Here is a 17,280-nt window from a genome sequence, read left to right on the forward strand (position 1 = left end):
TTTATGGAAATTTTAGGATATGAGTTCAAATCCCAGCCTTGCAGCTAACCAACTTGAGTACTTTGGTCACGTGACTGTAACCTGTTTAGACTTGGGATCACTAGGTGTGTCTGCCCATCTTGGAGGGTTACCCCGAGGCTTGAATGAGGTAACAGATGTCTGGAGCCCACAAGGTAGACTCTCAGTAGCAGTTCAGTTACTCCAGCTCATTCCGCCCTGCCTCCTCAGAACCCCGCACTGAAGCATTCCATCCACCTCCAGCCAGACTCTGGGCAGGTCCACGGGACACATTTAGAGGCTCAGGAGCTAGGAAGGGTTCCAGGGGAGGTTCTATTTCCAACGTCTCAGTCTGCAAGCGTCCACCAAACTCCGCCCCAAGGGATGGAGTCCGGTTATAACCCTTCCCCACGACGGGGGTTCAGGCAGTGGTCCCAGGGGGACTCTAGGGCTCCGGGCCCCCTTGGAGCACTCTTCCTTCTGCAAGCTGCGTCCAGGTCTATCTCCCTCCCGACCGCGAGTTCCTCGTGGGCGGGACGGGCCTGCTGCCCTCAGGATGCTGATCTCAGCCCAGGGCTGCTCAGCGTGCAGGGGGCAGGAAAGATGACTGAGTTCACGGTTCCCGGGTCACCGTTAACGATGCTCCTCCCCGCAGCCCTGGCCCCAAAACTACTGTCACGGCTCCATCTACATGCGGCGCGCTCCCAGCTTTTGAGGGACGCGACCTCGGCTGTTGCACATAGCAGGCGCTCCATCGACGCTACAAACGCCTAGCTCAGGCCGCCGCCCAGGACCATTTGCCGGCTCCTTCCCGAGGGCCGCGTGCTCAGGACACCGGGAACCCCCCGCCCCAGCCGCCCCAGCCGCCCCAGCCGCCCCAGCCGCCCCAGCCGCCCCAGCCGCCCCAGCCGCCCCAGCCGCCCGCCGGTACCAGCCAGCCCTTCCCGGCAATGGGTGCCGCCCCCTCGACCCGGGAGTCGCCCCTAGCAACAGCAGTCCGGCCGGGTTGCTCGGGCCGCGCTGATTGGCCGAACTCCGGGAGGCGGCGGTGTCGTCACTTCCGGCATCCGGAGGCAGCAAAGGAAGCCGAGAGGCGGCCATCTTGGGTCCGTGAGGCTCGAAGGTGCCGGGAGCGGCGGTGTCGGCAGCCACCGGGCGGAGGCTGAGGCGGAAATCGAGCCGGAGGGAGAAGAGCAGCCAGGCGCAGGCGGCGCTTCCGCAGTCCCCTCCATGGTCGGCGCCCGCAGCTCGCGGGGACCTGTCTCGCACTCCACATCCTCTACTTCAGGGGCCGCCGGCGGCGCTGTGTGGAGGCTCCGGCGCTGAAATCCGCGGCGCGACGGGCGGGGGCGGAGGAGGAGGCGAGGGGGTCCGGGCCTGCGGGGCGCCCTGAGGCGTGGGGACGCCGGCGGGCCGAGCCGCAGCCCGCCGCCGCCGCCGCCGGCCCGGCCCCGCCACCGCCGACCGCGGGGCTCCTCGGCGCGGCCGCCGGGGCCGGGGGAGCATGAGCCCCGCGACCCTCCGGGAGACGGCCCGGGCCCGGCCCGGGTTCTAGACGGCCGTGGGGGAGGGGAGCCGCCCTCCCGCGGCGCCGCTCCGGAACCGCCGGGCGCTCGACGCCGCGACGCCGGCCCCGGGGCCGCGCTGTTTTGTTTCGCCCTCACGTTGTGAAGTGAAGTGAAGTAAAATGTCCACTAGGACCCCGTTGCCGACGGTGAATGAACGGGACACTGAGAACGTGAGTAACCTCGGCGGCCGCCCGGGTCGGGTCTCCGCGCGCCGCCCCCGGGAGCGCGGCCGCATCCCTCCCCTCGCCCCCCGGGGTTCGGGGGGCGGCCGGTTTCCTGAACGCGCGGGGCGGGAAGCGCCTCCGTGGCGACGCCGGGGGCTCCCTCGGAAGCGACGCGTGGAGGCTGCAGCGTGGCCGCCCGCGGTCCTGAGAGGCGGTGGCCGCGCAGTGGGCGCTCGGAGCGGGTGTCGGGTCTCCGCTGCTGGACTCGTTCAGATGAAGTAGGCGGCTCTTGAGAGGCTCTCCGGCTAAAAACTGGTTCGTGGTGTTGACTCAACGTACTTGATTGGTCCTTTTTGCCTCGTTCTGTAAATCGTCTGCAGCTGAGTTTAGTGACAGTCACTAGAAGTAAGCGCCCTCTGAGGGATCTTTTCGGCCCCCTTAGGTGGAACTCCAGACCTATTTAGAAGTTCTTGGAGAGAGTTTAGACTTACCGAGGAGCAGCCGCGTTTCCAGACGGCTGTTTTGAAGGAGTTGGTTGAGCACCTTTCAAAGGAAGGTGTGTAGTCAGGCTGCCTGCCTCGCAGTACCTAGCCGAGGGTCACCCACTCTGGGCTTAGCTCTTTTCCTTCCTGAAAAGAACTTGGCTTAGATGAGCTCTCTGGTCCATCCTGGCACTCCCATTCTATGATTTTGTAAAAGGAACCTTGGCTCTTGTTCGTGTGAACTTTTTAAAAAGGCAAGGAACAGCAGTTTTAGTGACTGACAACTTGTAGTAAAAATTCCATAGGAGCGATGTTGCTTCTGTCCCAGTGCGATTGGAACTCTATTCTAGCTCTGGCTTCGGCACTGTTCAGTCTAGCTGTGAGTTATCGTCTGTTAAAAACGAAAACATCTAGGTTGGGGGTGGGGAGGGAGGGATGGACATGTACACACTGCTGTGTGGATAACCAGCAAGGACCTGATGTGTAGCGCATGAAACTGTTCAGTGTTGTGGGGGGGCCTAAATGGGAGGGGAGTTTGGGGGAGAAGGGATACACGTATAGTCCCTCTCACCTGAAACTTACAGCATTGCTAATCGGCTATACCCCAATACAAAATAAAAAGTTAAAAAAAAAATCTGGAAAATAACTTGTAATGAAACTTCACTGGCCTTTTATTATAAGTGTTATGAGGTAATTCCTGGCAAGAAAATGCTGTCACTTAGGAAAAGCTTCCTTGCTCTGCCTGTTATCATGCTTTCAATAACGTCCTGAGACCTTGTGACGTAGTGGTATCAAATACCTTCATTTTAATCTTCAAAATGCCACTTATTTGCTGGATAACTATTAGGTGATTTAATCTGTTTATGTAAATCTTGGCTTAAAGCATCCTTTTGGTATATTAATGGATGATATTTAATGTTCTTTAACCTGGTAAATCAGTAGCACAGTGATGTATGTACCTTTTCATGACATGGATTAGAAAATTACATAAAAAGTAATAGAAAATCTAGACAAGGTGAATTGGTGAATTCATTTTCTCATAGAACCTAATTCTTCATTGTTTTCTTGTTCTTTGACTGTGTAGAGTGGAGCAAGCAAAAATGTGAGTTAACTTACATCATTGACTTTCACTCAGAGAAGCACAGTCTTACATTGAACCAGAGCAGGAGGTCCATACTTCCTATTTTGTTACTATTATTATTTTTCTATTTTTTGACTGCACTGCCTGGCATGTGGGATCTTAGTTCCTTCACCAGGCATGGAACCTGGGCCCCCTGCAGTGGATGTGCAGAGTGTTAACCACTGGACCACCAGGGAAGTCCCAGGAGCTCCATAGTTTCTAAGTAAACTATAATCAGAAACAATGATAGCAGATTTGTGATAATGAAGGGTTTACACCAAATGGGTCTTTACTGGTTCTCTGTTGAATTTGTTGAATTATGGTGTAATCTTTTTGTGTGTCATTAGAAATTACTAAGTTTAAAAAAAATGTGGGGTATGGAGTGTGCCTTTATTCTCTTGGAATGTATTTAAATTGAATTTCTGACAGTGGTGAAATAGAGGTTTGTAGCACATCATTTCATTATTGCACCATGCTGTCTTTTTAACTCTGGTATTGACATGTTCTGAAAGTAGTTGTGTATTTTTCACAGTGTGATACCTTGTGTGGTGTTTGTCTGGCATATACAATGTTATTTACCTGATACTACTGAACTGAGTGTTAGACTTCTTGCCAATTGAGTGATGAGGGTTCAAGAATGAATGGGAGTTCTCAGTCTGATGGGCAGCTCTTTTAAGTTGTGTATGTTGAGATAGAACATTCAGTCCTCCCAAGTGTGCCGTTTGATGAGTTTTGACAAATGTATAGTTATGTAATCACTGTCACGGTTAGAGAACGTTGCCATTGCCCGAAAAGGTGCCCTGTGTTTCTTTACAATTCCCTTTCCCTTCCCCCAGCTGTTGGCAACTATGGATCTGTTACCTGTCTCTGTAGTTTCTCCTTTTCTAAAAGTTATTTGAATGGCATCAAAGAGCATATAATCTTGTGGCTAGCATCTTTAATTTGGCATACCATTTCTGGGATTTATGTGTGTTTGTGTATCAGTAGTTCATTGCTTTTTATTGCTGAGTAGTAAGTAGTTCATTGTTTGGGTGTGTAACTGTTTTTTTTTTTTCAATCCGTTCACCAGTTGATGGACAATTTTGGCTGATACGACAATTAGCTTTGTCTTTATATTTTGTAAAAAGATTCTATTTTGCTTACCCCAGGAATCTTACTTAAATTTTAAATAATTATATATAATTGTGTAAAGACTGTTGCTTTTATAGGTCAAGAAAAATAAAAGGCAGATAATTTGCAAAAAGAAAATTCTCTTCATGGTGGTACACTACTCTATTTTCATTTATTTGATTTCCAGATTTGAATATCCACCTTTAGCTGATAGACTGTTAGCTTTTAAAACTTAAAAGGATAAAAAGAACAAACAAAAAAAACCTCAAAAGGACTAGTCAAACAGTTGGACCTAATGAAGATGTTGAGGCTCAAAAAGGTGACAGGAGCTGCTTGCAACTATTGACTTGAGCAGCAGAGCATCTACTAGGCCTCAGATCTCCATCCCAGTCCTCTCTGCTTTTTTGTGTATCAGGCTGTTTCTCTAAATTTTATGTAGTAATTATTCAACTAGGGAGATGCAGTTGTACCAATACATAGAGTATAATTAAAAGTAGACTTTTAAAAATATTTTTCTATGGAAAGCAAATAGAATTTAATAGGTATTTATCAGTGGTTCTCAACTGGGGACAAGTCTGGCCCCCAGTGGACATTGGACAGTGTTGGTTTTGGTTGTCACAGGGAAGAGGGTTGCTCCTGACCAGGAATGCACCTAAGCATTTTACAATACATAGCACAGTGCCCCCTACCCCCTCAACAAAGAAATAGCCAAAATGGCAATAGAGCCAGAGTTCTCAACCCTGGTATATAGTTAGCCCCCCCATTCCTATGTACTCAGCAGCTCAGTGACCAGACAAATTTTATATGTTCTGTCCCTAAGAATCAAGCTCAGTACATATCATTTCATCTCTAAAGCTTTTAGAAGAGATAAAGCTTCTTCAAAAATGTAATCTTAATCCTCTGTCATAATTTTTTAATATCAAATATCTAGTTAGCAGTGTTCAAGTTTCCTCAGTTGTCTTTTTTTTTTTTTAAACAGTTTGTTTAAATTAGAATCTATATTGGGTCCACATATTATAGATGGCTAATATGTGAAACAAAATGCTTTTTTTTAAAGGCAGCAAAAAGTTTGCATTTTAGTTTATGTTCCGCAGTTGACTTGCATAGAGGTCATGAACAAATTGTGTACTGGTAAATTTGAAATGTATTTTCCACTTACATTCAAAGCATATGACACTTGGTAAGTAAGCCTGGGTTACTTGCCAAAGTACCAGAGGCCCTGGAGTACTTTGCCAGTTAAACAGCTCCTGATGTGTGTGCACATTGTGTCCTGACTTAGTGCATTATTTGTTAATGCAAACAGTCATCAGAATTTCTTACCTCTGTGAAATAATAAACTGATGTTGTTATTGTCTAGCCAGCCACTGGCTGTTTGACTATTACCCTGCTCAGACCTGAGTGCTTGCTTTGTGTGTGGCACTGCGCTAGGCTCCATGGAGGATTTACCTAGGAACTATATCACTCCTCTGTCTTTGGGCTCCCAGTCCTTGCAGAACACAGCACCCCGAGCTCTGTGAAACTAGCCTGCTAACTCTCAAACTGGAGCACACACTGCCTGGAGGGCTTATGGAAGCTCTGATGGCTGGGCTTCACCCCCAGACCTTGATTCTAGCTTTGGGGTCCTAGAGTTTGCATTTCTAACAAGTTCTACCAGATGATGTTAATGCTTCAGATCTAGAGATCACACTTTAAAGAATTGCTGTGTTAGTATTCCGTGAAGGCTTGCTGACTAAATTATGTTCCTTTAGATTGTATTGTGACTGAAGAAGAGATTTCGGTGGTTTCAATAACATTTTCAGGTTCCTTGAGTTTTAAAATTAGTTCTTTGTTGAAAGTGAGGTTATCGAGAATAAAAACAGTTACTGGTTGTTGGTTACTAACTATGTATCAGGCAACAGTACTAAGTACTTTATATAGTATTTAATTTAAAACATGTAGTGTGGTTTCATTTAATCTGCTTAACTTCTAAGCACAACTGTCTTTTGAATTAAGCTGTTTGGGCCTTTAAAAAAAAGGTTGCTTTCTGAAGAATTAATATTTTTTATTGGGTTAAAGTGTTTGGGAAAAGATCTTATTCAATTTGAGAGTTGTTTTCATTTCTTTTTTTATATAAATTAGGTGAAGGTGGAAATTTTCGATGAGTAGAATATTTTTCGTTTAGATCGTGTGTGTGTGTGAGTGTGTGTGTGTGTGTGTGTGTGTGTAGGCTTGGTTTTGTCTGACTGCTTTGCAACCCCATGGGCATGGAGCCTTCCAGGCTCCTCTGTGGAATTCTCCAGGCAAGAACACTGGAGTGGGTTGCCATTTCCTACTCCAGGGGCTCTTCCTGACCCAGGGATAGAACCCACATCTCCTGTGTCTCCTGCAGTGGCAGGTGGGTTCTTTACCACTGCTCCATCTGGGACGCCCCTTTGATTGTGTAGTGCATGATTGTTTGGACTGTAATTAGTTTTAAGAGAGTCATACACAGTTTAATATGAATTAATAGTACCTGTTACCTTTAATTTCAAAGAGGATTGCTCTGGATTCTAAAACATGGCTAGATATTATCCCTGGAATTTGTTTCCAAGCTGGAAGTAAGAGTCATAGCTTACTTACAGAAGTAGTCATATAGCTACTTCTGATCACCACTGGGAAGATAAAAGTATAAATTCACTTGTCTCCCATCCATTTTAAACTTTCAAAATAATGAGAAAACAGATCTCTTCCTTGGGAATCTCCCAACTTGAGTGTTGTCTTACACAGGAATTTAAAGAATGTGCTTGGAATTGGTCTACAATAGTCACAAAGGGTCTGTGCTGACCCACACGCACCTGCCTGTACAGTAATCGAGAGGGCAGCTGGCGGCACTGGAAGAAAATGACTTTTGAGGCGAGTCCAGCTTTTTCTTCAAACTAGATTCTTTAGCACTGCCCTTAGGTCACCTGAGCTGCTTGGCGATGGTTGGTTAGTCTTATACAGTGTTGTGTAGACTAGACAAGGCATTGTTTCTACCTTATTGTATCTGGGTTACCTGGGATCTTGGTGTTCACAGCTGAAGCTTGAACAAAGCTTAAGATGTTTTGTTTGTATTTCTCACTAATAGGCAGTTGCTTGGGGGTGGAGGTTAAATATTGTGGGACTTGTATTGTTCATTCGTCTAGTCATGTCTTTGACTCTTTGTGACTCCATGGTCTGAGCACACCAGGCCTCCCTATCCCTCACCATCTCCCCGAGTTTGCCCAAGTTCATGTTCGTTGTATCGGTGAAGCCATCCAGCCTTCTCATCCTTTGACGCCCTCTTCTCCTTCTGCCCTCAATTTTCCCCAGCATCAGGGACTTTTCCATTGAGTCGTCTATTTACATCAAATGACAAAAATACTGGAGCTTCAGGTTCAGCATTAGTCCTTCCAGTGAATATTTAGGGTTGATCTCACTTAAGATTGACTGGTTTGATATTCTTGCTGCCCAAGGGACTTTCAGGAGTCTTCTCCAGCACCACAGTTTAAAGGCATCCATTCTTTGGCTTTCTGCCTTCTTTATGATCCAGCTCTCACAACTGCACGTGACCATTAGGACATTTTATATGAAAATCTATTTTGGGAGAGTTTCATATGAAGTTGGAGTAAGCTGAACTCAAGGGTCTTATTCTAGAATTTTATATAGCCCCATTCTTTTTATAGTCAGTACCTTTATGACTTCATTGACCACAGTAGCAGATTAAAATGAGAATCCCAGAGAGGAGTACACGTAGAACAATTTCCTAACATAGCCTTCTGCCCTTAGCCTTACCATTCTTTGTCCGGAAGCATAATTTAAGCTGGGCAGGCAACTTTCATTGTTGAACGCACATGAGGTGTTTTTGGTGGCACTCCGTTCACATACTGTCTCCACCTCTTTCCGTGTCTTCCTTCCCTTGTGTAGCTCTTGCCTGTCCCAGACTTGCCTTGGTATTCATAGGCATGTGTTAGCTTCACTAGTGAAATGGTCTAAAGGAACTTCATACTTTTTTTCTTAAAAGAAGGTTGCCTTCTAGACATTAAAGAGTTTCAGTGATAAAGAACCTTCGACATAACCATGGTAATGTATTCTAGTTTCTTTTTCTGTTTCTGTTAGGTCAGGTGCTTAACATTTATTTCCTGCTTATTATATAGTTATCCTACTTATTATTCCTGTGGAACTAGCCACTCCACAGCTTAGTAGTATAAAACAACAACTGTTTCATTATACTCGCAGATTTTGTGTGAGTAGTGTAATTCAAGTGGGAATGACTTATATGTGGGACTTCACTTGGGATATCATGAAAGGCTTGGGGATTTAACAGCTGGGTTGAAAGATGCATATCCTAAGTGAAAGTGAAAGTCACTCAGTCGTGTCTGACTCTTTGCGACCCCGTGGACTATATACAGTCCATGGAATTCTCCAGGCCAGAATGCTGGAGTGGGTAGCTCTTCTCCAGGAGAATCTTCCCAACCCAGGGATCGAACCCAGGTCTCCTGCATTGCAGGCAGATTCTTTACCAGCTGAGGCACCTAAGACTACTTCTTAATCTGGCACGTTGACAGGTATTGTCAAAAGGCTGCTGGGGCTCTTGGTCAGAGCCACTATGTGGGCCTCTCCAGCCTGGAGGCCTCAGTGTGATCAGACACGAGGTGGCTTGATATTTTAGCAAACAAGACAGAGCTGCTTGGCTTTTACGGCCTATCCTCAGAGGTCACATAGTATCAGTTCTTAGAATGCTAAAGCAGTCATGGGCACCCAGATTCAAGTGGAAGGGACATAGCCCTTGTAATGGGAGTCAGAGACTTTGGGGTCATGTTTCCCAGCCACTGTAATAGTAACTCTTCGAGTTTATAATCTGACCTAGCATTTTTTGTGTGACCTTGGACAAGTTATTTAACTTCTTCATGTGTCATCTATAGAATGGGATTGGTGGTAGTAATCACCTCATGGGGCTGTTAGAATACCTTCCATGCCATGGCCTCCCTTACCTCTCTGTTCTCATCTCTTGCCTTGCTGTTCTTTGAATACACCAGGGACACTCCAGCCTCAGTGCCTTGGCGTTGGCTCTTCTCTTTGTCTGAACACTTTTGTTCCAGGTACCCACATGGCTAATTCTCTCACCTTCTCCTCTTTTCAGGCATCACCTCAGTGAGGCTTGCTCTAACCATTGATGTCCCTCCCGACCTGCCTAACCCTGATCTAGTTTTTTTTTCTTAATCCCCATTGTGTTGTTACCTTTAACATAGTATATAGTTTATATATTTCTTAGGTTTATTGTGTTTTGTCGATCTCCTGTGGCATACTGAACACTCCATGAGAGCAGAAATATTTGTTTTGTTTATTGATACTATTTCAAATACCTAGAACATGCTGGTCATTTATTACAGGTGATCAGTAAATAAATATTGGTTGAATTAGTGATTAAATGGGACAGTATGGGTAAAGCATTTAGAATGGTGCCTGGCACATCATAAGTCATAGATAAATGCTAGCCATCATTAATGCTTGTTACTTGGTCTTTTCATCTCATCTCTGTGTTGTCATTTCTTTGATCTCTCATGTCCTGTGTCTTCAGCCTCTTCTTTATGTAGTTCCAATGAATTCATCTTCTTTCTCCTTTTTTAAAACCTCAGATAGCTTTCTTAAAGGGAGGCTTAATGGAAAGAGTCTGGGCTTGGAAGTCAGAGGTAAAGATGGGAGCCTAAGACTGTGGTTGAGGGAGAGATTCTGAAGACACTTCTGGTGTAGAGTGGACCAGATGTGGAGCCCAAAAGAAGGAGCAGCAAAACATGAGAGAAATTCAGATGTGGAGTTAGAGGCTTGCGTTTGAACCTGGTCTTCCAATACTAATACAAGTATTTGACCATGGGCAAGTTAATTACTTGTCTGTGCCTCATTTAAAATTTTTTAATATGATTAAAAACTTATTGATATAATTGACATGTAGCATCATATTAGTTTCAGGTGTACAACATAATGATTTTATATTTGTATATGTTGTGAAATGATCACCACAATGAGTCTAGTTAATATTCATCACCACATATAATTAAGGTTTTTTTTCTGTTCACGAGAATTTTAAAATCTCCTCTCTTAGCTGCTTTCAAATATATAATTTAGTGTTATGTGTTCAATATTATATAATCAGCATGCTATACATTATATCTTTTTATTTAACAGAAGAGAGTAACATCATCTATTCAGGGTTGTTGTGACTGAAGAAACTGACACCAAGAAGTGCTTGGCCGGGTCTGCTCCACGTGACGAGGGTTCTGCATGTAAATGTCAAATTCCCTCTTCAGGTAGCTTTTGTAGTGTTATTCTAGAAAACTGGGTAATCTAAAGTCTGGTTTATTATTCAAAGTTACTGATTCACGTTTTGTTTTTTCTAACCATTCGCCTGTTCTCCTTGACTGTTCACCTAGCAGTTTCACACCTGCTGGTTGCCAGGTCCTGTGTTCTAAGAATACAGAGAGAATTCTTACCATCAGGGAGCTCTTAGTCAAGTACTTCAGTGTAGAAATTAACTAAAGCAAGGGGATGCAAGACAGAAGGGCCAGCCTAGTCAAGAACAGGAAGAGAAGAAATTTCCAGCAGTCACGATGTCAAGGAATTAAGCAAATTTTTTTTTTCAGTGTTAGAGGTATGTGAAAGAATTATGAGAGGTGAAATTGGCTGGACCTTCAGGTTAAGGGATGTCTCTCCCGGCACCTCCAAGCTTTTTAAGCTTTCCTTGTGCTCATGTCTGGCTTGAAATGGCCTTCATCTTCCTTTAAAACTCTGCTACTTGTCTTTCAAAGACTCCATCCCCTTTTTTTTCCTTCATCTTGGACACCTGTTTTTCCTTCATCTTGCCCGAATGTGGTCACGTTGTCTGAGTGCTTAGAGCTGCATTGTCCAGCACAGTAGCTACCAGCTGTGTGTGGCTACTGAGCCCTTGACATGTGACTGGTCTGAGTTAAGATGTCTTGTGAATATAAAGTATATTCCAGATTTTAAAGACAATATGAAAAGAGGAATGTAGAATCTTACTTTTTTATATTAGGTGTTGAAATATTTGGGAATATATTTTTAAAAATAAATTAAAAATTGAATAAAATTAACCTATTGCTTTAATAGCAAGGTGAAAACTCCACACATTTCTCACAAACCTGTTGGGTGGTGCTTGGAGTATTCACACTTTGATTTTCTCATGGGGCAGGGATTGCCCCTCGTTTCAGTAACTGTTCTCCGTTAGCTCCCCAGATAAACTGTGTGCCTATGTTCTATTTGTTTTATTCCTCTGTAGAGCCTGTTATTTAATGATGGTCCATGGGGTCGCTAAGAGTCAGACACGACTAAGCGACTTGCCTTTCATGCATTGGAGAGGGAAATGGCAACCCACTCCAGTGTTCTTGCCTGGAGAATCCCAGGGACGGGGGAGCCTGGTGGGCTGCCGTCTGTGGGGTCGCACAGAGTCGGACACGACTGAAGTGATTTAGACTAGACTAGACCAGCATGTAATTAACTGGTCAGAAGCTACTGAGTCAGTTTTCTTTAGCTGCAGTTTGTGCTTTATTCTTCTGAGGGTAAATCAAGTAAATTATTTTTCAGTATGTTTCATTATTACGATGCTTCATCTGCTATAGCAGTAATCAGTTCAGTTCAGTCACTCACTCGTCGTGTTCAACTCTGTGACCCCATGAACTGCAGCACGCCAGGCTTCCCTGTCCATCACCAACTCCTGGAGCTTGCTCAGACTCATGTTCATCGAGTCGGTGATCCCATCCAACCATCTCATCCTCGATCTTCTCCTTCTCCTCTTGCCTTCAATCTTTCCCAGCACCAGGGTCTTTTCAAATGAGTTAGTTCTTCACAACAGATGGCCAGAATATTGGAGTTTCAGCATCAGTCCTTCCAGTGAATATTCAGGACTGATTTCCTTGAGGATTGACTGGTTTGATCTCCTTGTAGTTCAAGGGAGTCTCAAGAGTCTTCTCCAACACCACAGTTCAGAAGCATCAATTCTTCAGTGCTCAGCTTTCTTTACGGTCCAGCTCTTACATCCATACTTGACTACTGAAAAAACCATAGCTTTGACTAGACAGACCTTTGTTGGCAAAGTAATGTCTCTGCTTTTTGATATGCTTTCTAGGTTTGTCATAGCGTTTCTTCCCAGGAGCAAGTGTCTTTAATTTCAAGGCTGCAGTCACCATCTGCAGTGATTTTGGATCCCAAGAAAATAAAGTCTTTGTCGCTGTTTCCATTGTTTCCCCATCTATTTGCCGTGAAGTGATGGGACTGGATGCCATGATCTTTGTATTTGAATGTTGAGTTTTCACCCAGCTTTTTCACTCTCTTCTTTCACTTTCATCAGAGTGTCCTCTTTGCTTTCTGCTGTAAGGGTGGTGTCATCTGCATATTTGAGGTTATTGATATTTCTCCCAGCAATCTTGATTCCAGCTTGTGCTTCATCCAGTCCTGCATTTCCATCATGTACTCTGCATAGAATTTAAATAAGCAGGGTGATGGCGTACAGCCTTGCTGAACTCCTTTCCCAGTTTGGAACGAGTCCATTGTTCCATGTCTGGTTCTAACTGTTGCTTTTTGACCTGCATACAGATTTCTCAGGAGTCAGGTCAGGTGGTCTGGTATTCCCATCTCTTTCAGAATTTTCCACAGTTTGTTGTGATCCACGCAGTCAAAGACTTTGGCATAGTCAATAAAGCAGAAATAGATGTCTTTCTGGAACTCTCTTGCTTTTTCCATGATCCAGCGGATGTTGACAGTTTGATCTCTGGTTCCTCTGCTGTTTCTAAATCCACCTTGAACATCTGGAACTTCTTGGTTCATGTACTGTTGAAAGCCTCACTTGGAGAATTTTGAGCATTACTTTGCTAGCGTGTGAGATGAGTGCAATTGTGCGGTAGTTTGAGCATTCTTTGGCATTGCCTTTCTTTGGGATTGGAATGAAAACCTACCTTTTCTAGTCCTGTGGCCACTGCTGAGTTTTCCAAATTTGTTGGCATATTGAGCATCATCTTTTAGGATTTGAAATAGCTCAGCTGGAATTCTATCACCTCCACTAGCTTTGTTTGCAGTGATGCTTCCTAAGGCCTGCTTGACTTCAGACTCCAGGATGTCTGGCTCTAGGCGAGTGATCACACCATCATGGTTATCTGGGTCATTTAAGATCTTTTTTTGTGTAGTTCTTCTGTGTATTCGTGCCACCTTTTTAAAAAATATCTTCTGCCTTTGTTAGGTCTTGTTAGGTCCTAATACCAGTAATAAGTGTTTTGTTACAAATGAAACCAAGTTGGCTGAATTTCTGCATATGAACAATAATAGTTCCCCTTACCTATTATTCATATTCTTGGAAAATTTTTCATAAACTCAGCTGCAGAAGTCACATCTTGATGAGTGTGAGGCCGTTCTTTTTATTCCTGTTAATCCCTATATATCATGTCCCTTATCTTCCCAAGATGTTAGTGTTCTCATATGTGTTCTTAAACGTGTGTGTTTTGTGCTTTGTGTAAATAGTTCAGTCTCATCTATGCATCAAACCTGTTGCCTCTAATTGTAGAAGAGCGCTTCTGTGGTATGAGTCTGCCACATTTTACCTACTTGCCAGGGGTAGACTGTCTGCTGCATACATGCACTCACACACAGTGCAACAATGAATATCTACATACATGTCTCCTTGTGGAGCCGTGTAAGAAAGTCTTGCAGATGTGTAGCTAGGAGTGGATTTCCTGGGTAAACAGGAAATGTCAGGTACTTCCAGGTTGCTCTCCTGGATGGCTCTATCAGCCCATACTCCCACTAGTAGTGCACAGGGGTTTTTGTAACACTGGTTCCTCCATCGTTAGAATTCTCCAGTTTTCTAATTTTTTTTTTTTTGCCAGCCCTAAATATAATGTGATACTTCATTGTTAACTTGTATTTCTTTATGATTTTTCAGTTCAGTTCAGTGGCTCAGTTGTGTCTGATTCTTTGCAACCCCATGAATCGCAGCACGCCAGGCCTCCCTGTCCATCACCAACTCCTGGAGTTCACTCAAACTCACGTCCATCGAGTCAGTGATGCCATCCAGCCATCTCATCCTCTGTCGTCCCCTTCTCCTCCCGCCCCCAATCCCTCCCAGCATCAGAGTCTTCCAGTGAGTGAACTCTTCGCATGAGATGGCCCAAGTACTGGAGTTTCAGCTTCAGCATCATTCCCTCCAAAGAAATCCCAGGGCTGATCTCCTTTAGAATGGACTGGTTGGATCTCCTTGCAGTTCAAGGGACTCTCAAGAGTCTTCTCCAACACCACAGCTCAAAGGCATCAATTCTTCGGCGCTCAGCTTTCTTCACAGTCCAACTCTCACATCCATACATGACCACTGGAAAAACCATAGCCTTCACTAGACGTACCTTTGTAGTACATCTGTATATTTCTTGGCTTTGGGGGCCTTTTATAAATTGCTGTTTTTTCTCTGTCCCTTTTCTACTTGATGATTTTTTTCTTGTTGATTCTTAGATACTCTTTGATTTTCTAGGTATTAATCCGATGTATGTTTAAGACATTGCATGTATCTTCTATCATCTTCATAGAACTCCCTTTGGACAGAAGCTCTTAATTTTGGTGTAACTCACATGAATGTTTGCCTTAAGTTTGTGCATTTGAGGTTTTGCTTAAATATCTGGCTCACAAGGATATTTTCTTAAATTTCATTTTATATTTCACATGTGGGTTTTTTAGTCCCTTTAAATTAAAAGGGAACATCCCTTCTGCACAGGGACTTAGATAGGGGTCTAGTTTTATTTTTCTCTGTAGACTGATCCAGTGAACCAGTTTTCCTCCTGCTGTCCACTCAATAGTCTGTCCTTTCCCCACTGGTTTATAGGATTGCTTTCATTGTATCTTATGGTCCGGTACATTCAGTGGCTTTTATCTTGGTGTTTTGTTGCATTGTCTATTTTTCTGTTGTGCCAATACCCTACAGGTTTTCTTTTCTTTAAAAATTAGTATGGCTTTATAGAATATTGTAATCTTTGTATCTTTATATGTATATGCTTATCAAACTTTTCATGTTAAAATCAGTTCAGACTTAAAATTGTGAGATTAGTACAGAGTACATGTGTACTTTTCACTCAGTCTCCCCTGATGTTGACCACTTAGATACCAGTGAACCAGTGAAGTCGCTCAGTCGTGTCCGACTCTTTGCAGTCCCATGGACTGTAGCCTACCAGGCTTCTCCATCCATGGAATTTTCCAGGTGAGAGTACTGGAGTGGGTTGCCATTTCCTTCTCCAGGGATTGAACCCAGGTCTCCTGCATTCCAGGCAGATGCTTTACCGTCTGAGCCACCGGGGAAGCCCAAACCGTGGTAGAATTACGAAAACTAGAAAATTAACGCTGGCCCAATACCGTTAACAAGGGCTGCAGAACTTACTTGAATTGTCACCTGCTTTTCTCCAGGGTTCTTTCCGTGTTTCAAGATCCAGTCAGAGATCCCACAATTTAAGTTTGTCTAATGTTTTCTCAGAATTAGATTAAGGTTATATCCTTTTGGCAAGAAAGCCACAGAAAAGATGGGTTGCTCTTAGTGCATGCTTTTGAGGGTACAGTGTGATGCGGGTATGTCTTATTACTGGTTTTAACCTTGATCACTTTTTATTTCTGAGCTTTATTTAACTCTTTTTTAAGGCTGACCTGGTAGCCATGAAATATTTGTTCATGTACACTTTGGAGTAAGTTTAAAATTACTCATAAACTACTGGCTGGAACTGTTAATTGAGATTGCCTTGAACTTACAGATAAATTTGGGTAGAATGTATAATATTATCTGTCCAAGAGTGTGGAATTCCCATTTTACAGTATTTAGAGTATCTTTTATGTCTTTTATTAAAAATTTAAGGCTTTGTCCAGGGAGCTCTTGCTTCAGTTAGTCTTCAGTTAATTTCTACCTACTTTTTATTGCTATCATGAAGGTTATTTTTTAGTTAAATTTTGTGGTAGGTTACTACTAGTGTAGGGAACTTTTGTTTATAGGTTGATCTTGCACCTTGCTAAGCTCTCTCTTGAGTTCCAGTGGTACCTCCAGTTCTTTTTGTTTGCAGGTAGTTTATATCATCTACAAATAATGACATTTTCTCTCTCTTTTTAAGATTCTTATAAATTTTTCCTAAAAGTATTAGCCATGAGCTCCAGTTTTTTGTTAAATAATGGTAATGATAATAGGCAGCTTTGTCTTATTTCTGATCTTAAGAAAATGATTCTAAGTTTCTCTGTTTAGGATTTCCCTGGTGGTCCAATGGTTAAGAATCCGCCTGCCAGTGCAGGGGACACGGGTTTGATCCCTGGTCTGGGAAGATCCCACATGCCATGGGGCGGCTAAGCCCATGCACTACAACTGCTGAGCTGTCATGCTGTGGAGTCCGTGCTCTGCAACGAGAAGCCACCGCAGTGAGAAGCCCACGCGCCACAGATGGAGGGTAGCCCCAGCTCTCTGCGGTTAGAGAAGGCCCATACGCAGCACTGAAGACCCAGTGCCGCCAAAAAATAAAAATAAAATAAAGTCTCTGTTTAGTGTAATATTTGTTAAAGGGTTTTTGGTCTATGATTTTTGTCAGATTGAGAAAGTTCCATTCTATTCCCAGTTTGCTAAATTTTTAAAAACACAAGTGATTCAATCCTAACAGGTATGTTTCCTTCAGTGAATGAAGTAACTGCTCAGTTGTTTTCAAAAGTAAATTTTGACTTTGTGAGTATCTCTAAAGTATAAAATACTTGTGGAACAGCTTTTTACTGTCATAGTTTGGCTTTGCAGACCCCCCCCCACCCACTTTTGTAAATCCCTCCCCCCCCCCCCACTTTTGAAAATCTTGCTCATG

At 43.8% G+C, this 17,280-nt stretch overlaps 1 protein-coding gene across 10 annotated transcripts in view; it reads left to right on the plus strand.

The window, feature by feature from the left end:
* Positions 1-1,068: 1,068 nt before the first annotated feature.
* Positions 1,069-17,280, plus strand: part of MARK3 (microtubule affinity regulating kinase 3) — a 114,977-nt gene continuing 98,765 nt past the window's right edge. For 3 of the 10 annotated variants that reach the window (XM_055556442.1, XM_055556443.1, XM_055556445.1), the window contains exon 1: positions 1,071-1,735. In XM_055556442.1, coding sequence (XP_055412417.1) covers positions 1,685-1,735 — 51 coding nt within the window. In that variant the 5' untranslated portion in view covers positions 1,071-1,684. Of the gene's footprint in view, positions 1,736-10,603; positions 10,726-17,280 lie in introns of all 10 variants that reach the window. The other 7 variants (XM_055556439.1, XM_055556440.1, XM_055556446.1 and 4 more) reach the window with 5 other exon arrangements.

Source organism: Bubalus kerabau, chromosome 19 (genome assembly GCF_029407905.1).
Source record: "Bubalus kerabau isolate K-KA32 ecotype Philippines breed swamp buffalo chromosome 19, PCC_UOA_SB_1v2, whole genome shotgun sequence".
Classification (NCBI taxonomy): Eukaryota; Metazoa; Chordata; class Mammalia; order Artiodactyla; family Bovidae; genus Bubalus; species Bubalus kerabau.